The sequence below is a fragment of the Mauremys mutica genome, chromosome 2, assembly GCF_020497125.1.
Source record: "Mauremys mutica isolate MM-2020 ecotype Southern chromosome 2, ASM2049712v1, whole genome shotgun sequence".
Taxonomy (NCBI): Eukaryota; Metazoa; Chordata; order Testudines; family Geoemydidae; genus Mauremys; species Mauremys mutica.
The window spans coordinates 237,422,484-237,446,085 of record NC_059073.1 but is presented as its reverse complement, the minus strand read 5'-3'; the positions used below and the strand labels follow the sequence as shown (position 1 = coordinate 237,446,085).

General features: G+C 50.4%; 1 protein-coding gene across 1 annotated transcript in view; it reads left to right on the top strand.

The window, feature by feature from the left end:
• Window positions 1-602, top strand: part of LOC123363996 (ATP-dependent translocase ABCB1-like) — a 71,969-nt gene extending 71,367 nt beyond the window's left edge. The window contains exon 29 of the mRNA XM_045005677.1: window positions 377-602. Within this exon, the coding sequence (XP_044861612.1) occupies window positions 377-574 (198 nt within the window). The 3' untranslated portion in view covers window positions 575-602. The remainder of the gene's footprint in view (window positions 1-376) is intronic.
• Window positions 603-23,602: the final 23,000 nt, after the last annotated feature.

Below are 23,602 nucleotides of genomic sequence, written 5' to 3'. Positions count from 1 at the left end.
CTCCATAGGGACGAATAAACTATTGATTTGGATGGGGATGCAACAGAAGTGAAAAATGCCACCATGCAAACCTCCATCCAGTTGTGACCCAGATGTCAGGATCCTGAATTTTGAATTTTTATGGCTAACAAGAAGTGTCTGGCATTGCTGGTACTATCAATGAACATGCAAGTTTTAATCATGTCTATGTATTTGGCTGGTCTGCTTTCTCCAAACTGATCTAACTATTATGCATGTCTGACTGACAAACACCTGGACAAGTGCATATGGAGGGGAGGACAGAGGTTGTTTGCCAAATTTAGAGAAACTAAGGTGTTACCTATGAAAGGGAAGATTCTCCAAGTAATACCAAGTTTTTCACTGCATCTGTCTGCAGATTGTCCAGAAAGCTTTGGACGATGCCAGGAAGGGTCGAACCTGCATTATTATTGCTCACTGCTTGACAACCATCCAGAACGCTGATGTCATAGCAGTGATTCATAATGGAAAAGTAGTGGAACAAGGGACGCACAGCCAGCTGCTGGCAAAGGAAGGACATTACTATGCACTTGTAAATGCACAAGTTTCTCATTAACATTAATGTTACAAACTAATCTATTTATATAAATACCCACGCAACCCACAGCTAAGTCATATTAAGGATGCACCTAATTACTGAGATGTCTGCAGGTTCAAAATACAGGCACGTAGTAAAAAACAGAAGAGACATTTATTTTTTCCTTGTCACAGCTTTAGTGTTACTTAATCCTATTGGTAAAATCCTTTGGGGTGTGTTGGTTAATTTTAAACTGCTTTTATATTAATGATTACAAGCCTTTCATGGAAATATATGGAAATAGATCACAAACTGTTTGTTTATAAATTATTGTTCAAATCCATATTATTGACCTAACATAGGGGTAGGCAACCTTCCTAGGGGTAGGCAACCTATGGCACACATACCGAACACGGCACACGAGCTGCTTTTCAGTGGCACTCATACTGCCCAGGTCCTGGCCATCGGTCCGGAGGGCTCTGCATTTTAATTTAATTTTAAATGAAACTTCTTAAACATTTAAAAAACCTTATTTATTTTACATACAACAATAGTTTAGTTATATATTGCAGACTTATAGAAAAAGACCTTCTAAAATGTTCAAATGTATTACCGGCACATGAAACCTTAAATTAGAGTGAATAAATGAAGACTCAGCACACCACTTCTGAAAGGTTGCCGACCCCTGACCTAATAGAACTTACTGGTTCTTTTGAAACCATTAAGGCTATTTCAAAAAGACTTTAAAATAATTATTATTGGCCCAATGACCATGATGGCTCATTTTGGAGCTGATTAATGTCAACTATGTAAATAGCTATTTAACAAAAAACTGTGTGAGGGGATGGTTATCATATGAAGTTAGATTTAAACTAACTAAGTTATATTTAGTTTAAATTTTTTCCAGCTTTTTCAATGGAGTTTCAGAAATGTTGATCGATCCATGTATAGTCATAGTGGTTTACACAGCTCTGTTATAATATTTTATTATCAGAGTATTTTTTCCCTTAATATAGTCAATCATGCTTAAACAACAGTTGAGGAACATATCTCATCTACTTATTAAGAGAGAGAGACACACACACACACAGACTCGGGCAGCCCTGTTTTTGGTTTGCTTCTGGCAAACTCACCTTTTGGTTTACCAAGGACAAAAATCAAAACCACCTTTGGTTTTTGTTTAGTATTTACACCCTACAGGAGCTTGGAATATTTCACACTTTCAGATGCCTCTGCTTACTTGTGACAGACAGAAATTAAAAATAATTATAATGTCTTTTGCCCCTTTGTTTCCCTGCTTCAAGGTCTATGAGGGAAACAAAATATAAAAAACCAACTTTGCTCTCAACCTCGGCAAAATACACATGGTCACTCTTTCCCATTTATCTGCATCCCCAATCAGCTTTTCTCAGCAGCTACCAGGAAGGGCTATGCCCACTATGGGCCATTGAAACCCTGTAGACACATTGGGAAGGGCTGGTCAGTTTCTGCTGGCACCACCATGACGTGTGCAGGAAAGTGACTTTTCACTTCTGGTTATAGAGAAATCAATGGCTGTTCTCACAGTATTTCCCCATTAACCAAACTGGAATCAAATGTCTCCCTTTTGTCTGGTTTTGTTTTTACACTGGAACCAATTGTTAAGTCTGTTTACTGTAAAGGTGAAGCCTATAATAAAGAATGTGGAAAATCATTCAGATATTACACGGAGAGGATTGCCAAGCTTAGTTTATTTTAAGGCCATGTAATGTATGAACTATAGAACATCTGTAGCTGGTTAATGGGATCTCAGTCACATGAACACAGATAATGTAGAGTAGAGGCCAAAATGCTTCACTGCTCAATCTGCTTCCTGTCTGATAACTTTGAACTTGTTTTAATAGAGCTGGGCAAAACATTTGAGGAGACATGCACAATTGGACATTAAAGGTTTAGAAAAGGGCTTTGCTTCGGTCAACTGACAGTACATATGAGCTGCCACATCCATTAGACATGTGGTCCCATCATTTTGCCATCTTAGAGAAAGGTGTCAGCATTACATATGACATACAGGAAGATGTATGTACAATCATCATTCTCGGCATGTTGCTTAACGTTGTTCATCAGTGCATTCTTCTGTGGCAACAGCCAGCCAAATTCAATCAAGTCTGTATTGCTGGAAAAATGATTTTGAAATAAAAGGCCTGGAGGTGTCAAGTATCAGATCATTCTTTAAAATATTGTGGGATTAGAAGTTGCTGGGCCCAGAACAACCAGTTACTGTATTTTAGTCTATGCTGGGAGTGTGCGTTCAATGGTGATGCTCATCTTATGTGTGGATAAAGGACACGGCTCTGTGGCTGCACCTCACTTCTTAAAATATGAATCTGGAAAACCTCCCACTGTATACATCTGGCCTCTTCACTTGTATTTCAAAGGAGGAAATTTAACAGGGAAATGGCAAATACAATGAAGGCAACATGGGTCGGTTCACTTCATCTTCCACACTTCTACACCCCCACTACTTAAAAGAACCAATATTTATTTATTTTCAATATGAACATAATAAAACACACATATCAGTCTCCCATTATAATTATAATCCAGAGCAATAAAACACAACATAAAACAGCTAGTGACCAAGAAAACAGAATAAACTCTTCACTTCAGATTTCCAACAGAAACCCCACACAATCAAATGCCTGTTCAGGTATGTGGGCTGTGCTGCATAAATCTAACCACATCTGTGTTGCAATCTTTGGTAACAAATGATGGCCAAACACTCCCACTCATGTGGGGGGGTCCCATAATCAGTCATATTCTCTGGTAGCTTCTCCCAATCCACCATAATCACCCCCCAGCAGCCTGCTCTCATTTTTACCCCAGTCTTATCCCACCACTGAAGATACCCACCTGCATTTTCCAGTCCAGATCAGCTGGAGAGACAGGCCCAGACAGCCTGCAGACTGGCCGAGATACTGGCCAGCAGTGAAGAGGCAAATGTGGTATTAAGCCACCTTTGCAGCTACCAAATTCTGGAAATCAACATGCAACAACTGGTACAAGACAAAGGAGCCACACCGTTAAAATGGCATTTTAGCCCCACCCGCTTCTGCCTGGCCACAGCTGCTACACTAGGCAGCATCTTTGCCACTCTGTAGCACTAGATAGTATCTTGGCCAGTTTGCAGGCTGTCTGGGCTGCATGGCCAGAGGGTTCCCCTACTTAAGAGGATTCCTCCCCTGCCCAATGTGGCCAGTTTACATCAGCGTGGCCATGAACCTGGCCCACAATGCTGGGTGTCATCAGCAGTCTGGAAAAAACATCAGCCCACATCTACTCACTGACTCTAATGGCGTCTCAAACCCACTGAAGAAGGGGGAGGGGGCATAAAACATGTATGTCACAGCGTATGTTAGGTTAGTGCTAGGATGACCAGACAGCAAATGTGAAAAAAATGGGACAGGGGCTAGAGGGTAATAGGAGCCTGTATAAGAAAAAGATCCAAAATTGGAACTGTCCCTATAAAATTGGGACAGCTGGTCACCCTAGTTAGTACTTATCTAAGATGCTAGGTTATTGCTAAAATATGAAGTCCTGAGAGACAAAAAGTGCACCAAGATGTTGGAGAGCAGCCACAACATAATTAACCATTCAACTCACTGTAAATTCAGCATAAATTGCTGTCAAATTTGATTAACTCTTTGGGGTCAGGAATCAAATTTACACTGTGTGACAAAGTTCCTCCTCTACCTTGGTGGGTCCTGCACTTATTGGCAGATTTGCTCACCTCACAGATTCACCCTGTGGGTCAGGAAACAGGCCAGAGACCTTCCCCTCTGGTAGAAGCTACAGTCCAGGTCAATTCCTCCTGTGTTTGATCGGGAGTTGGGAGGTTTGGGGGAAACCCAGGCCCACCCTCTACTCCAGGTTCTAGCCCAGGGCCCTGTGACTGCAACTGTCTAGAGTGCCTCCTGGTACAGTTGCACGACAGCTACAACTCCCTAGGCTACTTCCGCATGGCCTCCTCCCAACACCTTCTTTGTCCTCACCACCAGACCTTCCTCCTAATGTCTAATACTTCTACTTCTCAGTTCTCCAGCAGTATGCCTACTCACTCTCAGCTTCTTCCACACCTCTTGCTCCCAGTTCCCCACGCACACACTTCCTTTCCCATAGCTCCCTCTGGCCTGACTGGAGTGAGCCCTTTTATAGCATCAGAGGGGGCTTAATTAGAGTCAAGTGCTTAACAGCCTCACTTGACTCTTAGCAGGTTAATTAGAGTCAGGTGTTCTCATTAGCCTGGAGCAGCCCCTGCTCTGGTCACTCAGGGAACAGACACCTGCTTTGCCAGTGGCCAGTAGTGTATCTTCCTTCTCCTACTCTGCTATAGAGGGAAGGAGGGAGAGGGCTGCTGCTTCTGCTGGGCAGTGGGCCCTCGCTGCTGCTGCTCCAGCTGCTCCCCTGGTTGAGCTAGACACCACCCCCCACCCCCCTTTCTCTGCTACATGCTTGCTGGCTGGCTAGTGGACCACCACACACATCCTTGGTTGCTGCTGTCACTTCAACTACAGCCCCTTGGCGGGGGGAGGTGCTCTGCTGGCCTGTTCCCCAGAGGAGGGGAGTGAGGGACCCCAGCTCCAGCCTTGTTGCTGAGGACACCACCACCACCATCTAAGCATGGTTCCTCCTGCCTGGCCACCAGATCTCTGCTGTGTTTGCTGCTGGAGAGCTTCTGGAGCCCCGAGGAGGAGAAGAAGATGACCACCTGCTGCTGGGGGAATGCACAGAGGCTCTGAAGACCACCGTGGAGGGGGCACTTAAGGACTGAGTAATTTTCAAACTGTGCTTTTGTGGTGGGGGTCTGGACTGTGTTTGTGGAGACACCGGGGATGTGGCATGGAGCCTGCCCCCGGTCCATCTATGTTCCCCTTTGCTCCCACCACCACCACTACCAGCGCTGCCCCCTCGACCGACATCGCCCCCACTGGCTGTTTCCATCTGCCTTGCACTCCTGCCTCTAGGACTACGCTGCTCACCTGGCTAGCCACACCCATTTCCACCATTTGGGCCTGCAGCAGCAGCAACTAGCTGAACATTGACTTTTCATACACTGAACTGGGTGCACTGAACTGACCCCCTTCCCCTTTGCTACAGGTCCCCCAGCTTTACCCCTTGCTGCCTACCCCATTTACCTCTGCAGCCTTTGCCCCTCCCCAGCCCCAGATTCCGTTTGTTTGTCTGCCCTGCCTGTTTCCCTCTACAACCTTAATTGTCCCACCCCAGCCCTGAAGCCAGCCCTTTGTTTCCTCTGCCCCACTTCCAGTCTGGCTGTTTCCCCTACCCTCACGGTCCCCTAGCCCTGATTAGCCCCTCCCCTTGTGCGCCCATGCCCCCTCCTGTGCACTTGTACCCCTCACCTGTTTGAGTTTGCCCTAGTTCCCTGCACCCCCCAATGTTGTTGTATCCCCCAATCCCCTAGTGCAGCCACAGGAGCCGGATTTCCACCTCAAGTAAGTGACTGACACCCCCCTAAGTCCTCGATAGCCCCCCACCGCCCATTTAGACCTCCCCTTCTGGCGCCCTCCTCCCCTGCCTGCAGCCTAGCGGGGAGGAGTGGTTGTCTCCCTTCCCTACCCCCCTTTCGCTGTTTGTGCCCCTCCCCGCTCTCCTTATGGCAGGGGCACAGCGGGAGAGACCCCTCAAATGGACCCCACCACCCCTCCTCCACCTGCCTCTGCATCCACTCCCCTAGCCTCTACCTCAACCGCTGCTGCTGAACCGCCTGCCACTGCCCCCACTGGGGCACTGGCAGCGGCAAGTACCAGGGAGACCTCTGCTGCTGCCACGTCCCTTGCCCCTTTCGATTCTGGTGGACACCCCCAGCCGGCAGGAAAGGTCAGGGAAAGAAGAAGGGTAAGAGCCCCGCTAAAAAGACCTGGCCCTCCATGGCAGGAGCTGCCTCCACTGTCGCAGCCCCACCACCGGCCGTGGCGTCCCTCCCCACTGCTCCTTCCATGAGCTCTGCGGGTGCCCCTCCCCCGGTCCCCAGGGCATATGCCCAGGTGGTGGCAGCCCCCTGCCTGCTGCAATGTCATTTCCCCCGACCACCGCCTCCACTACCATCTATAGTGGCCAGAGCCCTTTTCCCACCTTGACCAGGAAGCATGGCGTCCGTTGCCTCCTGGTGCCCACCTCACCGCACGTGGAGACCTACGTGCAGGTGTTGGCGAGGGTAGTGGGGCCCACAGCCATAGTGGCAGCCTCCAAAATGTACAGAAAGGTCATCTTCTTCCTAGCTTCAGAGGCTGCCGCTCAGGAGGCAGTGGAGAAGGGCGTGGTGGTAGGGGACATGTTCATCCCTCTGGAGCCGTTAGAAGACCTGGGTGTCCAGTTGGTCCTGACCTCTGTCCTTCCCTTCCTGCCCAATGCTTCCTTGCTGCCCACCCTTTCTACACTGGGGTGACCAATCTCTGACATCAGCTCTCTCCCACTGGGCTGCAAAGACCTCGCCCTCCATCATATTCTCTCATTCCACCAGCAAGTGCAGCTCCAACTGCTGCCAGCGGCGCGTGATGGTGAGGCGCTCAAGGGGTCCTTCCTGGTCCCCTACCGGGCACCCAATACCGGGTGCATTATTCCATGGGGGAGGCCCGGTGCTACCTCTGCCGGGCGATGGGACACATCTGGAGGGACTGCCCCTTGGCCCAGCACGGAGGACCATCCAGGGCCCCCGAGCCCTGGCAGGGCGCAGGCCCTGTCATCGCTGGTGACCCTGGCTGCCCGGCGCCTGGAGCTCCCCTCCTCCCTCCCAGTCCACCACTGCTCCCACTTGGGTCCAAGCCCCCAGCACTCCCAGATGAGCAGAAGCGCGATCTGCAATCTGGTGGGGCCTGTGGAGGAGGGTGCAGCTGGCATAACACCGGGCATGGGAGAGGGCCCGCCCCAGGGAGAATCCTCCCTTCCTCATGCTGCCCCACCGTTGCCTCCCTGAGTCCCCAAGCCATCGCCCTTGCTCCCTGACCCAACCCTTGTTAACCAGCCCCCTGACGATGCCATGCAGGGCTGGACCTTAGTACAGGCGAAGCGGGGCAAGCAGAAGGCTCGAGCGCCGCTCCTTTCCATTGATGTGGAACAAGCTCAGTGAACCTGGCAAACACCTGACCAGAGGACCAATCAGGGGACAAGATACTTTCAAACCTCGGTGGAAGGAAGCCTTTGTTTGGGTTCTTTGTTTTGGGAGGTGTTCTCTCTTGGGATTAAGAGAGGCCAAACGTACATCCAGGCTCTCCAAGCTTCCTGAAATATTCTCTTCTATTCAATATAGTGAGTATTAGAAAAGGCGGATTTAGTCTTTTAATTGATTTCTGTATTTGCAAATGTATATTTTGCTGGTGTGGTTTTTAACTCTGTTTGCTGTATTTGTACTGATTCTAGCTCTCTAGTTTCATAAGCTGTACCCTGTAAACTTCCATCCGGATTTTACAGGGCTAAATTTTACCTTTTCTTTTTTTTCTTTAATTAAAAGCTTTTCTTTTTAAGAACCTGTTTGATTTTTCCCTTGTTTGAGACCCCAGGGGATTAGTCTGACTCACCAGGGATAGGTGGGGGGGAAGAGAGGAGGGGGGGAAGGTGAATCCCTCTTTGTTTTAGATTCAAGGAGTTTGAATCAGTGTGGAGCCTCTGAAGGCAACCCAGGGAGGGGAAAGGAGGGGGGAAAGGTTAATTTCTCCTTGTGTTAAGATCCAAGGAGTTTGGATCTGTGTTCCCCAGGGAAAGTTTTGGGGAAACAAAAAGTGTACCAAAACACTATATTTTTTGGTTGGTGGCAGCAGTACCAGATCTAAACTAGAATTTAAGTTTAGAAGGATCCATGCAGGTCCCCATCTTTTGGACGCTAAAGTTTAAAGTGGGGAATAAACCTATGACACAAGTTCATTTTCATCATCTGAATCAATTGCCACCAGCAGAAGGTTCATTTTCTTTTTTGATGGTTTGGGTTCTATAGTTTTCGCTTCACAGTGTTGCTCTTTTAAGATTTCTAAAACCGTGCTCCACACCTCATCTCAAATATTGGATGGCACTTCAGATTCTTAAACCTTGGGTCAAGTGCTATAGCTATGGCATAAACATACAGTTAAGGGTTAATGTCTCTTTTACCTGTAAAGGGTTAAGAAGCTCAGTAAACCTGGCTGACACCTGACCAGAGGACCAATAAGGGGACACGATACTTTCAAATCTTGGTGGAGGGAAGTCTTTGTTTTGTGTTCTTTGTTTGGGGTTCATTCGTTCTCGGGACTGAGAGGGACCAGACGTCATAGAATCATAGAATCATAGAATTCAAGATCAGAAGGGACCATTATGATCATCTAGTCTGACCTCCTGCAAGATGCAGGCCACATAAGCCGATCCCCCCACTCCTTTAGCAAGCGACCCCTGCCCCATGCTTCGGAGGAAGGCGAAAAACCTCCAGGGCCACAGCCAATCTACCCTGGAGGAAAATTCCTTCCCGACCCCAAATATGGCGGTCAGCTGAACCCCGAGCATGCGGGCAAGACTCTCCAGCCATACCCTCTGGAAAAAGGTTAAGAATATCATATCATTGACCCATTGTACTATTTACCAGTGTGGCACTTAATTAACCTATTGACTAAGCCCGGTATCCTATCATACCATCTCCTCCATAAACTTATCTAGCTTAATCTTAAAGTCATGGAGGTCCTTTGCCCCCACTGTCTCCCTCGGTAGGCTGTTCCAGTATTGCACTCCCCTGATAGTTAGAAACCTTCGTCTAATTTCAAGCCTAAATTTCCTGACTGACAATTTATATCCCTTTGTCCTCGTGTCCACATTAGCACTGAGCTGAAATAATTCCTCTCCTTCCCTGGTATTTATCCCTCTGATATATTTAAAGAGTGCAATCATATCTCCTCTTATCCTTCTTTTGGTTAGGGAAAACAAACCGAGCTCCTCAAGTCTCCTTTCATACGACAGGCTTTCCATTCCTCGGATCATTCTAGTGGCCCTTCTTTGTACCTGTTCCAGTTTGAATTCATCCTTCTTAAACATGGGAGACCAAAACTGCACACAATACTCCAGATGAGGTCTCACCAACGCCTTATATAACGGGACTAGCACCTCCTTATCCCTACTAGAAATACCTCGCCTAATGCATCCCAAGACCGCATTTGCTTTTTTAACGGCCACATCACATTGCCTGCTCATAGTCATCCTACGATCAACCAGGACTCCTAGGTCCTTCTCCTCCTCCGTTACTTGCAACTGGTGCGTCCCTAGCTTATAACTAAAATTCTTGTTAGTCATCCCTAAATGCATAACCTTACACTTCTCACTATTGAATTTCATCCTGTTACTAATACTCCAGTTTACAAGGTCATCCAAATCTCCCTGGAGGATATCCCGATCCTTTTCCGAATTGGCAATACCTCCCAACTTGGTGTCGTCCGCAAACTTTATCAGCCCACTCCTACTCTTGGTTCCCAGGTCAGCAATAAATAGATTGAATAAAATTGGACCCAAAACCGAACCTTGAGGAACTCCACTGGTAACCCCCCTCCAACCCGACAGTTCCCCCTTCAATACTACCCTCTGCAGTCTCCCCTTTAACCAGCTCCTTATCCACCTCTGGATTTTCATTTCAATCCCCATCTTTTCCAATTTAACCAGTAATTCCTCATGCGGTACCGTATCAAACGCCTTACTGAAATCCAGATATATTAGATCCACTGCATTTCCCTTGTCTAAAAAATCTGTTACTTTCTCAAAGAAGGAGATCAGGTTGGTTTGGCACGATCTACCTTTCGTAAATCCATGCTGTAAACTATCCCAGTTGCCATCGGCCTCCTGCTCCGTAACCACTCTCTCTTTTAAAAAATTTTTCCATGACTTTGCATACTACAGATGTTAAACTAACAGGCCTGTAGTTACCCGGGTCACTTTTTTTCCCCTTCTTGAATATAGGAGCTACATTCGCTAATCTCCAGTCAAACGGTACAATCCCCGAATTTAGAGATTTATTAAAAATCATCGCTAACGGGCTAGCAATATCACTCGCTAATTCCCTTAATATTCTAGGATGAAGATTATCCGGGCCCCCCGATTTACTTCCGTTAAGCTGTTCAAGTTTGGCTTCCACCTCCGATACCGTAATGTCTACCCCCATATCCTCATTCCCATCGGTCCCTCTATCACTATTCCTTAGCCCTTCATTAGCCTCATTGAAGACTGAGGCAAAATATTCGTTCAGATATTGTGCCATTCCAAGATTATCCCTAATCTCCACTCCGTTCAAAGTTTTAAGCGGTCCCACTTCTTCTTTCTTGGTTTTCTTCCTATTTATATGGCTAAAAAACCTTTTGCTATTGGTTTTAATCCCCTTCGCTAGGTCCATCTCCACCCGTCGCTTTGCCTTTCTCACTGCTTCCCTACACCCTCTGACCTCAATAAGGTAGGTTTCTTTGCTGATCCCTCCCATTTTCCACTCCTGGTACGCTTTCTGTTTTTTCTTAATGACCCCTCTGAGACGCTTGCTCATCCAGCTCGGTCTAAAACTGCTACCTACGAGCCGTTTTCCCTTTCTCGGGATACATGCCTCTGACATCTCCTGCAACTTCAACCTGAAGTAACCCCAGGCGTCATCTGCCTTTAGATCCCTAAATATGTTAGTCCAGTCCACTTCCCTAACTAGTCGCCTTAGTTTAGTAAAGTTAGCCCTTTTGAAATCGTAAACCCTAGTCTCAGATGCAATATTGATTATCCTCTCATTTATTTTGAAACGAATTAGCTCATGATCACTGGAGCCAAGGTTGTCCCCTACAACTATTTCCTCAACAAGGTCCTCGTTACTCACCAAAACCAGATCTAAAATGGCATCCCCCCTCGTCGGTTCAGCAACCACTTGATGAAGGAATTCATCAGCTATCACGTCTAGGAAAAGCTGAGCCCTATTATTATTACTAGCATTTGTTTCCCAATCTATATCCGGGAAGTTAAAATCCCCCATGATCAAGCAGTTCCTATTAGTGTTTACCTCCTTAAAAACATTAAAGAGCTCTCTATCCGTCTCCAGGCTAGATCCCGGCGGTCTATAGCACACCCCAATCACTATCCCGGGTGAGGCTCTAGTAGTTTTCTTCCCCAATGTGACCATTGCCCAGACAGACTCCGTATTATCCATTGCATTGCTAGTTATTTCATTACATTTCACCTCATTATTGATATACAATGCTACTCCCCCACCTTTACCTTTGCATCGGTCTTTCCTAAACAGCACATACCCTTCCATACCTGTACTCCAGTCATGGCTACCGTTCCACCATGTTTCGGTTATTCCTACGATATCCGGTTTCAATTCCCAGACCAGGAGCTCCAGTTCCTCCATTTTATTACCTAAGCTTCTCGCATTGGTGAACAAACATCCTAATTTTTGCTGTTGGGCTCCTCTTGCTCTTTTCACCCAACTCGGTAGGGACACAGTACTCCCAGTATGACCTGTCGATCTAGTATCCGTCCCCCCACCCCTCTTCCTTACACCTAACCGTCCCCCTCTGGCTATATCTGTCGTTATCTTGTTGTTCTCACTCCCAATGTATAAATTTGGCGTGGAGAGCACCAGGACCTCTCCCAACCGTCTCCCCCCAGTGTTTAGTTTAAAGCTCTTTTAATCAGATGAGCCAGCCTCCCTCCTAGAAGTCTACTTCCTTCCCTACTTAGGTGGAGCCCATCCCGTGAGAACAGTTGTCTGTCCCCAAAAGCCTCCCAGTGCCCATACATCCCAAAGCCCTCCTTGTAACACCACTCCCTCAGCCAACTGTTAATTGTCACGATTCTCTCACCCCTTTGGCGCCCTTCCCTAGGGACAGGTAGGATCCCACTGAAGATCACCTGAGCCTCAATTTCCTTGAGCGTCTTACCCAACCTGGCATAGTCTCCCTTGATCCTGTCTAGCGAGAATGTAGCAGTGTCATTCGTTCCCACGTGAAGGATGACCAAAGGGTTCTTACCTGCTCCTCTTAGGATCCTTTTCAACCTCAGGTCCACATCCCGTATTTTAGCGCCCGGTAGACAGCACACCCTTCTGTTCTCCGGATCGGCCCTAGTCACAGGCCTGTCCAACCTTCTCAGTATGGAATCCCCAATCACGTAGACCTGCCTTTGCCTGGGGATAGTGCGGTCCTCTAACCTATCCCCCGTCCCCCCTCGTTGCACGCTCCTTCCATTCCTATCATCCCTTGTGGTTCCCCTTAAGCCATCCTGTATCCTCCCTGGGCCCAAACTTGGTGCTGTCTCCATAGACTCCTCCCCTCTTTCTATGGGACTGGCTGCTCGTCTCTTTTTCCTTGGCCTCCCACTGTCAGCTACCACCTGCTGTACCCCTTCCTCATTCTCCAAACCTTCAAACCTGTTCCTTAGCTCTATTTCCCCCTCACTGGCTCTCCTTTTCCTCGGCCTGCTTCTCACGGTCACATGCTTCCACCGCCCATCTTCCTCGTCTGGTGGTCCCCCCTCGTTGGCCTTAGCTCCTGCTCCCCCCTGTGCCCCTGGGCGTTCCCCTTCAGTTACTGCTTGCCATTGCTCCATCAGCTGCTCGAACCCCCTTTTATTCTCTATCAGGGTTTCTACCTGCAGCTCTAGGCCCTGGATCTTTTCCTCCAGCAGCTCTATTAGGCGACACTTCATGCACACATAGTACTGTTCTGGGTCCCCCGCTAGATCCAGGTACATACCGCAGCTGCTGCATGCTCTCATCCTCGGTGTATCCTCCACGGCTTGGCTCATGGCTGCTGCTGTCCCGGCCTCGCTCGGCGCTTGTACCTGGGGAACACAGGGGACACGGCGCCGCCCCCTTCCACCTCCCCACTCAAACTCCCCTGTTAGCAGCCCTGTGCCGCTGCTCGCAGCTGTGCCGCTGCCTGGCTGGGCGGCCGCTTTTATAGGCCCCTCCTAGCCTGGCTCCACCCCCTAATCAGGGCTCAGCCTATCCGGGCTCGGCTGCCCCTTCAGCAGTCTGCCCCTCCGGGCCTCTACAGAGAGATACAAACACTACACAAACAGACGCAAAGACACTCACCTGCTCCTCCAATGGGAACTCCCACTCAAACTCCCCTGTTAGCAGCCCTGTTTGCTGGCTCCTGTGCCGCTGCTCGCATCAGCTGCTTGAACGCCCTTCACGTCAATCCAGGCTCTCCAAAACTTTCTGAATCAGTCTCATGTTTCAAATGTGTAAGTACCTAGCCAGGAAGGTGTGTTAGTCTTCTGTTTGTTTTCTCAACCTGTAAATGTTTCTTTTGCTGGAAGGATTTTTACCTCTGTTTGCTGTAACTTTGAACCTGAAGCTAGAGGGGGTTTTCTCTGGCTATATAAATGTAAATACTCTGTAAAGCATTTCCCATCCTGATTTTACAGAGATAATTTTTAACTTTTCTTTTTCTTTAATTAAAAGCTTTCTTTTTAAGAACCTAATTGATTTTTTCCTTGTTTTAAGACCAAAAGGGATTGGGTCTGAACTCACTAGGGATTGATGGGGGGAAAAAGGAGGGGGGATGGTTAATTCCTCTTTGTTTTAAGATCCAAGGAGTTTGGATCTGTGTGAAGCCTCTCAAGGCAACCCAGGAAGGGGAAAGTCGGGGGAGAAAGAAGCGGGGATGGTTAATTTCTCCTTGTGTTAAGATCTAAGGGGTTTGGATCTGTGTTCCCCAGGGAAGGTTTTGGGCAGGCAGGGAGCGTGCCAGACTCTAACTTCTGGCTGGTGGCAGTGTACCAGATCTAAGCTAGTAAATTAAGCTTAGAAGTGTCCATGCAGGTCCCCACATTTGTACTCTAAAGTCCAGAGTGGGGGAGGAAACCTTGACAAGCTATTTTTAGAAATCTCATATCGGTACCTTCTTTGCGTTTTGTTAAATCTGCTGTGAAAGTGTTCTTAAAATGAACATGTGCTGGGTCATCGTCTGAAAGTGCTATAATATGAAATATATGCAGAATGCTGATAAAACAGAACAGGAGACATACAATTCTCCCCCAAGGAGTAAAGTCACAAATTTAATTGACACATTATTATTTTAATGAGCATCATCAGCATGGAAGCATGTCCTCTGGAATGGTGGCTGAAGCATGAAGGGACATACGAATGTTTAGCATATCTGGCATGTAAATATCTTGCAGTTCCAGCTATGGAAGTGCCATGTGAATGCCTGTTCTCACTTTCAGGTGACATTGTAAATAAGAAGCAGGCAGCAGTATCACCCATCAATGTAAACAAACTTGTTTGTCTTAGTGATTGGCAGAATAAGAATTAGGACTGAGTGGACTTGTAGGCTCTAAAGTTTTACACTGTTTTCTTTTGGAGTGCAGTTATGTAACCAAAAAAAAAATAATCTGCATTTCTAAGTTACGCTTTCATGATAAAGAGATTGCACTTCAGTACTTGTATGAGGGGAATTGAAAAATACTATTTCTCTTGTTTATTATGTTTACAGTGCATATATTTGTAATAAAAAATAATAATATAAAGTGAGCACTGTGCACTTTGTAGTCTGTGTTGTAATTGAAACCAATATTGAAAATGTAGAAAAACATTCACAAATATTTAATAAATTTCAATTGATATTCTATTGTTATAAGTGTGATTAATCATGATTATTTTTTTTGACTTAATCGCATGAGTTAACGGTGATTAATTGACAGACCTAATTATTATTATTATTATTATTTAGATTATGGTTGCATCCAAAATATGCTAGTCTCTTTCCAAAAACAGGGTTTTGGCCCAAAGAATAACCAATCTAAAAAGACAGACACATGAGAAACATAATAAAATGGACATACACAAGTGGAAATGTTTCCAAATATTTTCTCAAAATTCACTTCTGCTGTAAAACTTTTTTAAAAAAATTATCCAACCATTGATGACTTAGTTGAACGACAGTCAGGTACAGGTGATTTTCAGATGTTCAACAGGGGAACAAAGCTACTTGAGATGATTTGGAGGTTGTGTAGGGCACTAATGGTGTAACCATGTATCCTCTCTGCCCGCTTCCCTCTTCTTGTCTGTCACACCCACTTTCCATGTCTTGGCTGTTTGGGACAGGAACGGTCTTTGTATGTGTTTGTACAGTACCTAGCACAATGCAGTTTCAATCCTGACTGGAGCCTTTAGACACTTGCACAACACAAATTATTATTCATTATTAATTATTATGATGATGATGATGAATGATAAAGCATCTAGGTTAACCAAGTCCTGCAGCTAAAAGCAATTGACAAAATTCTACCCAGCATTTCCACATACAGTGAATAATGACCTTTGGGAAAAGCTTTAGGGGGGAAGGATTGAAAAAAAGAGAGCAAATCACTGATGGGAATGGTTGGTCACCCAATGACTAGGAAGAGAGATGTCAGAAGGCTGCACGTTAGTAAGAAGCCTTGTTCTCTTTGGATCACGCGGCTGGGAGTTTCTCCATTCAGTGACAGCAGAGGTGAGCAATGTGTTAGTTCGGTTCCAGCTTTGAGAAGCATGAGAGCGTGTCAGCCTTTTTCATAAAGTTCCCCTTGACCTTCATGTGGTCTCTACAGGAAATTGTACAAATGCCATTAACAAGTGAGTCGTAGGGGAACAACAGGGAGATTAACATAGGTTGAAGACCTGGTTATTTTGTTAGCTCTTGCAGGATCAGTACTAGACTATGTATCAGAAGCTGCAGACCCACTGGTGACAGGCTGCACCTGGGGTGGGAGGGACCCCTCACAGGGAGGCAGTGAGAAAGAGTGTTCGGCTCCTGCTCCTCATTTCCCCCCTCTGTACTGCACGCAAAGGGACAGTGTGAGCAAGCTGAGCTGAACCTCTCGCTGTATCTCGAAGACTCAAAACCCTTCTGGCTACATTTTGCCACTTCCCAGCACTGGGGCACCAGCCCAGCCACACGCACACAACTGGTGGGATATAAATGAAAAGGAAAATTTAAGAGGAAAAAAAGGGGGCCAAGGAGAAAGGCATTAAAATACTACCTAGGAAGAGGCTGTGGCTCCTGCCTCCCAGGTGCCTTACCTGATGCTCCTATTGTAGCCCTTGGCTGAGGAGTTTTTCCACCCCCTCCTGGTGGCTGTTCCGGCCTAATCAGAGCCTTTTACCAGACCCTTTCTGACAGGGGTCCACAGCCCCTGGTTGGGCTTGATCTAGGGCCCCTCCTCCCTTGAGGACACTGCTCTGCTCCTTCACAGCAGGTTACTCTCCTGAGCCGCTCTTATCTTTTTCATGGAGCTGCTTTCCTGTCCCCAAATGGGGCTTCCTCTGGCCCCTTTGCGAGGCTGATCCACTACCACTGACCAGGGCTTCCTTTGCACTCCTTCCCCCCTTCCCTCCGCTGCCCACCTCCTGCCTCCACTGGGGTTTTCTGTGACTCACCCCCCACCCCCCAACCTTCCTGTCAGCTGTGGACCTCAAGAATTTCGTGATTTGAGCCAACCTCTGCCCAAGCGGCTCCTGCTGCTCAGGTGAGAAGATTCCTTCTGGGTCTCCTGTCACTTTTACCCTCTCCACCTGATGGCACCTGTTGCCTTATTGTGGCAGTTCCCTTTCCTCAATTCTGGCACTGCCCTGCCACTTAGAGCTGCCTGCTGCTTTGTGCTCCTGCTGCTTCCTCCCTTCTCTCCACAACCTTTCTCTGCACCTTCAACCCCACAGCTTGCTCAAAGCTGCGCTAATGTACATTTCCCTCTGCTGCCCTTCTCTCAGCTTCCCCACCAGCCCACTTCCGCACCCAAAATAGTAGCTTTTTATTTCAGCCAACATACAGTTTTAATTATAATCCCAGAGGCAGGAGGAAAAAATTATTACATAGGGAGGAGGGGATAAACCTGAGGTGATTCTCAGGAGGTCATGGATGTGCTTGAATCAGCCCTGCACTAACGTATATAAATCAGTAAGCAAAGCTGGTGTTCTAGCAAGAACCAGAGTTAGTGATGCTGGATTGCATCCCCTCCCAGAGGTTGTCTAAATCCCATTTTCATCATTTAAAAAAAAGGCAGCAGGAGATTAGCAGCTAGTATTAAATAAAACTCCACTCTTATCCACCTCCTAAAGAAAACCCACAAACCTCTCACTGCCTTTTAATTCTTCAGCGGACAGATGAAAATATTTTAAAGTTGCCATAAATCAAGGAGATGTTTTTAGTCTAAATAAATGAGAGTGGTGCTTTCCTGAGAACTCCCCAGGCATCCCCAATCCAGGAAATGTCCACGATTCCTGAGGAAAGAAGAACTACAGTGGAGGATAGTCTGCAATTTTGTAACTTCACTTTTTGTTATTGTGAGGAAACCAATTATCAACTAAGAATTCAGTCTAAAAGTATTAATTCTTCTTCAAGTGATTGCTCCTATGCATTCCAATGTAGGTGTGCGCGCCGCGCGTGCACGGTTCTTCGGAACATTTTTACCCTAGCAACTCCGGTGGGCCGGCTGGGCGCCCCCTGGAGTGGCGCCGCTATGGCGCTGGATATATACTCCAGCCGGCCCGCCCGCTCCTCAGTTCCTTCTTTCCGCCCGTGACGGCTAGTAGGAACAGTGGAGTGCTCCCATTACCTCCACAGCCCTAGCGTTCTCAATAGTTTAGTGTATATAGTTGTTAATAGTTTGTTAAGTTTCTGGTTAAAATTGTATAGTTAGTTGTATAGTATAGTAGTTAGGGAATTAGAGGGGTTAGGCTTCTTCTTCCGCCCCGGTGCGGGCTTATGCCCGGAGCACCGGGATTCAAGCCCTGCGTGGCTTGCCAGCGGCCCATGCCGGTGAGTGACCCGCACGACTCTTGCCTCCGCTGCCTCGGAGAGTCGCACAGGTCAGATAAGTGCCCCATTTGTGTGGCTTTCAAGCCTCGTATGAGGAAGGAGCGGGACTCTCGTTTAAAACAACTCCTTATGGAGTCGGCTCTCCAACCTCCGGCACCAGCTCCGTCGGCGCCGAAGCCGGCCTCCGTGAGCAGCGCACCGGCAGCACCGAGCCGCTCCGGTGCCGACACGTCTCGGCACCCTGCACCGAAGACCCGGCACCGCTCACTCTCTCCGAGGAAGAAGCAAAAGGTGCCGAAGACGGCCACTGCGAAACAGCAGCAGAAGCCGTTAGCCCAGCCGCCACCGACTAAAACGGTACAGGCTGAGGCAGTGCACAAGAAGTGCACCGGGCCATTGACTCCGGCATCGCAAGGGCCGTCGAGTCCGGCACCGCCCAGCTCCCCGGGGCCGACCGAGGAAGAGCTGAGGCTCCCATCCACGCCGGAGGCGTTCGCGACGGCGAGGGAGCTGATCGACCTCACCGCTGATACGGGCCATCAGCTACCGGCACCGCCGGTGCGGACAGTCAAGTCCATCGGAAAGCCACTGATGATGCGCCCTCCCTCTCCTGGCGGCCGAGGTGATCGGAGCACCATGATCCGCTCTCGATCCCGTTCTCCCTCTAGACGGTGGTCGCCAACGCACCGAGGCCGATCCGCACGACGGTCAACGTCGAGACGCCGCTCCCCGTCTCGTCACCGGTCGCAGTCCCCGTACCGCTCGCAATTGCGGTACCGGTCGCACTCCCGGCGCCGTTCCAGGTCCCGGTCGCCAAGTCGCCGGCACCGCACCAGGTCCGGCTCCAGGCATCGCGGGCGATATCGAGAATCACGCAGCCGCTCACGGCGCCGCCGCTCGCGATCGAGGTCCGACTCCCGGCACCGCCGGTCGAGCTCCCGGCGCCGCCGGTCGAGCTCCCGGCGCCGCAGGTCGAGCTCCCGGCACCGCGCTTCGCGCAGATCCCGTTCACCTATCAGACCGCATGACGACCGGCACCGTCCGTCGGCACCGGAGAGGCAGTTTACTCCGGCACCGGACGTCCGCCCGGGAACCACAACGGCTCCTCCCTGGCCTTCGAGGGAACCCTCAGTTGCTTCTCCTGAGGGCAGTGCGGTAGACTTCCAAGCGGGGTCTCTTCCGCAGGACCATGGACCTCAGCAATGGGGGTTTTGGGTGCCCTGGGCCCAACATGAGCAGGGGCCTCCCCTTCCACCGAGGCAGCCAGGCTCGGCGCGTTCGGTGCCAGAGGCCACTGTTAGCAGGCCACCCCCGTCTCCAACGCCACAATCCGCGGCGCACGGTACACCGTTGGGGCATGAGACACTGGCACCGGAGCACCCAGACGCGGAGCCAGCTCCTGAAGAGGTGCTGCCAGGTCACTCCTCGTCCTCCTCTCCCAACGAGGCGGTGGCAGGGGCATCATCATCAGAGCCCCGCCTATTGACCTCAAAGCGCACCAGGACCTTCTCCGGCGGGTTGCAAAAGCCATCAATCTGCCCATCGAAGAAGTCCAAGAGGTCGATGACCCCATCACGGATGTCGTGGGAGCAGACGCCCCCGTGAGAGTAGCGCTGCCATTCATCCGCACAATCCAGCGGAACAATGCCACCATCTGGCAGTCGCCTTCCTCCGTCCCTCCCACGGCACGCGGAGTAGAGAGGAAATATTCTGTACCACCTAAAGGGTACGAATACCTTTATGTGCACCTGACTCCGGACTCTTTGGTAGTCCAGTCTGTGAACGACCGGGAGCGTAACGGACAGCCTGCCGCTGCGCAGAAGTCAAAGGAGTCCAAGCGCATGGACTTATCGGGGCGCAAGATTTACTCGGCGGGCGGCCTCCAACTCCGCATCGCAAATCAAATGGCCCTGCTATTCCGATATACATTTAACATCTTGGGATGCCTGGGAAAATTCGCGGAGCTGACCCCACAGGACTCCCGCCGAGAATTCTCGGCGCTCCTGGAGGAGGGCAAGCTGGCCTCCAGGACCTTAATTAAGGCAGCGGTCGACTCAGCGGACTCGGGGGCCAGAACTGTGGCGTCCGGTGTGACCATGCGGCGCATTGCGTGGCTACAGTCGTCCACTTTGCCACTGGAGGTACAATACACCCTCCAGGACCTCCCTTTTGAAATGCAGGGTCTGTTCTCGGAAAAAACTGACACGAGAATTCAGTCCCTGAAGGACGGACGAGTGGCAATCCGCACTTTGGGAATGCATACGCTGGCCACGCAGAGGCGTCCGTTCCGGCAACAGCCCTATCGGCCCGTCCCGCAGGCCAGGTCTCGGCCATTTAATAATCGCAGGGCCCCATTCCGCCGCAGACCATCGGGCGGGCGCCGTAACCAGTCCCAAGGCTCGTCCAAGGCTCCCCAAGGCCCCAAGCCGACCTTTTGATGGGACGCCCGAGGACGGCGCACCACTCTCACCCCAGGATCCATCCCCTTTGTTTTCAAGTCGCCTTTCCTGCTTCCTCCAGGCGTGGTGTTCTGTAACATCGGACAGCTGGGTGCTCAACACCATCCAGCACGGCTACCGCCTACAGTTTATTTCGCCCCCTCCCTCCCACCCACCTTTCCCGTCCCTCTTCAGGGACCCCTCTCACGAGCAAGTCCTCTTACAGGAGGTCCAGTCTCTGTTGAGCGTGGGTGCCATCGAGGAGGTGCCTCCCTGGAGGAGGGGCAGGGGATTCTACTCCAGATATTTTCTCATCCCCAAGGCGAAAGGAGGTCTTCGTCCCATCTTAGACCTCCGGGAGCTGAACAAGTACCTCTGCAGACTCAAGTTTCGGATGGTAACCTTGGGGACCATTATCCCTTCCTTGGATCCGGGAGACTGGTTTGCTGCCCTCGACATGAAGGATGCTTACTTTCATGTGGCAATTTACCCCCCCCACAGACGCTACCTGCGCTTCATGGTCAACGAGGCCCACTACCAGTTTGCGGTGTTACCCTTCGGCCTCTCCACCGCACCGCGGGTATTCACCAAATGCATGGCGGTCGTGGCCGCGGCCCTCCGTCGTCGCCGAATTCACGTGTATCCATATCTCGACGACTGGCTGATTCGTGGCCGTACCCAAGAGCTGGTAGCGGCTCAGGTGTCCGAGATACTGCATCTGTTTCGGTCTCTCGGCCTGCTTGTCAACGCCGACAAGTCCCACTTAGTTCCGACGCAAAGAGTGGAATTCATAGGAGCCGTCCTCGACTCCACCCTGGCCAGAGCCTGCCTCCCTCGGGCTCGGCACGAGACGTTGGTCTCCCTGATACGGACACTGCGGGCCTTTCCAACGACAACAGTGCGGTGCTGCCTACGTCTCCTAGGTCACATGGCAGCGTGTACGTTTGTGACCGCGCACGCAAGGCTGCGACTACGCCAGTTCCAAATGTGGCTGGCATCGGTGTACCGCCCCCAGCGCGACCCACTGGATATGGTGGTGGTGGTGCCGAGTCCCGCTCTCCAGTCGCTCACCTGGTGGCTGGATCCGGAGACAGTCTGCGCAGGGGTTCCGTTCCGCCCTCCTCGCCCGTCTATCACCCTGGCCACAGACGCGTCGGCGCTGGGATGGGGGGCTCACATAGGAGACCTGCACACCCAAGGTCTCTGGTCAGCCCAGGAGCTCTCCCTCCATATCAACGTCCGGGAGCTGAGAGCGATCCGTCTGGCGTGTCTCGCCTTTCGGACCCACCTTCAGGACCGCTGTGTAGCGGTGTACACGGACAACACCACAGCCATGTTCTATGTCAACAAGCAGGGCGGAGCCCAATCCTCCCCGCTTTGCAAGGAGGCGATGCTCCTCTGGGATCTTTGCATAACCCACTCGATTCGCCTCGAAGCGTTTTTTCTACCAGGAGTGCAGAACACGTTGGCCGACCGTCTGAGCAGGTCCTTCGCCTCCCACGAGTGGTCCCTTCGCCCAGATGTGGCTTACACAATCTTCCAGAGGTGGGGGTTTCCCCAGATAGACCTCTTCGCCTCCCGGTCCAACAGGAAGTGCCACAGGTTTTGCTCCTTCCAGGGTCAAGCTCCAGGCTCCCTCTCAGATGCGTTTCTCCTGCCATGGACGGAGTCCCTCCTCTACGCGTTCCCCCCGTTTCCGCTCGTCCATCGAGTGTTACTCAAGCTTCGGAGGGACAGGGCCCGCGTAATACTCGTCGCTCCGGCCTGGCCGAGACAGCATTGGTATACCCTGCTGCTCGAGCTGTCGGTTCGGGAACCCATTCCCCTCCCGCTATGGCCGGACCTCATCACTCAGGACCTCGGCAGGCTTTGTCACCCGAACCTGCAGTCGCTGCATCTTACAGCTTGGTTCCTGAGTGGTTGACCGATGCAGAGAGGGGATGTTCGGCGGCGGTGCAGCAAGTTCTGCTGGAAAGCAGGAAGCCTTCGACGCGCTCTACCTACCTTGCAAAGTGGAAACGCTTTGCGCTATGGTGCGACCAGCGAAGTCTTAACCCCTTCTCGGCACCCATCCAGACCGTCCTCGATTACCTCTGGTACCTGAAAGGTCAAGGTCTCGCGATCTCGTCCCTGAAGGTGCACCTGGCAGCTCTGTCAGCCTTCCGGCCCGCTATAGGAGGTCGCTCTGTCTTCTCCAACCCAATGGTAGCCCGCTTCCTTAAAGGGTTAGACCGTCTCTACCCTCAGGTGCGTCCGCCTGCTCCGACTTGGGACCCGAACCTGGTTCTCACCCAGATGATGAGCCCACCCTTCGAGCCCCTGGCCACGTGCTCTCTCCTCCATCTCACCTGGAAAACGGCCTTCCTTGTGGCGATCACATCCGCCAGACGAGTCTCGGAACTCCGCGCCCTGACGGCGGGTCCCCCATATACCGTCTTCCACGGGGAAAAAGTGCAGCTTCGACCACATCCGGCCTTCCTCCCCAAGGTGGTGTCGGCCTTCCATCTCAACCAGGAGATCTTCCTCCCGGTCTTCTTTCCGAAGCCGCACGCCTCACCTCGTGAGCGGCAGCTCCACACTCTGGACGTCCGCAGGGCCCTCGCTTTCTACATCGACCGGACGAAGCCCTTCCGGCGTTCCTCCCAGCTCTTTGTGGCAATTGCCGATCGCATGAAAGGCGAGCCGGTTTCCTCACAACGGATTTCATCCTGGGTGACGTCCTGCATACGAGCGTGCTACGAGCTTGCTCGTGTCCCCCCGTGCCGCCTCACCGCACACTCGACCAGGGCGCACGCCTCGTCGGCCGCCTTCCTGGCCCATGTTCCCATCCAGGACATCTGTAGAGCGGCCAC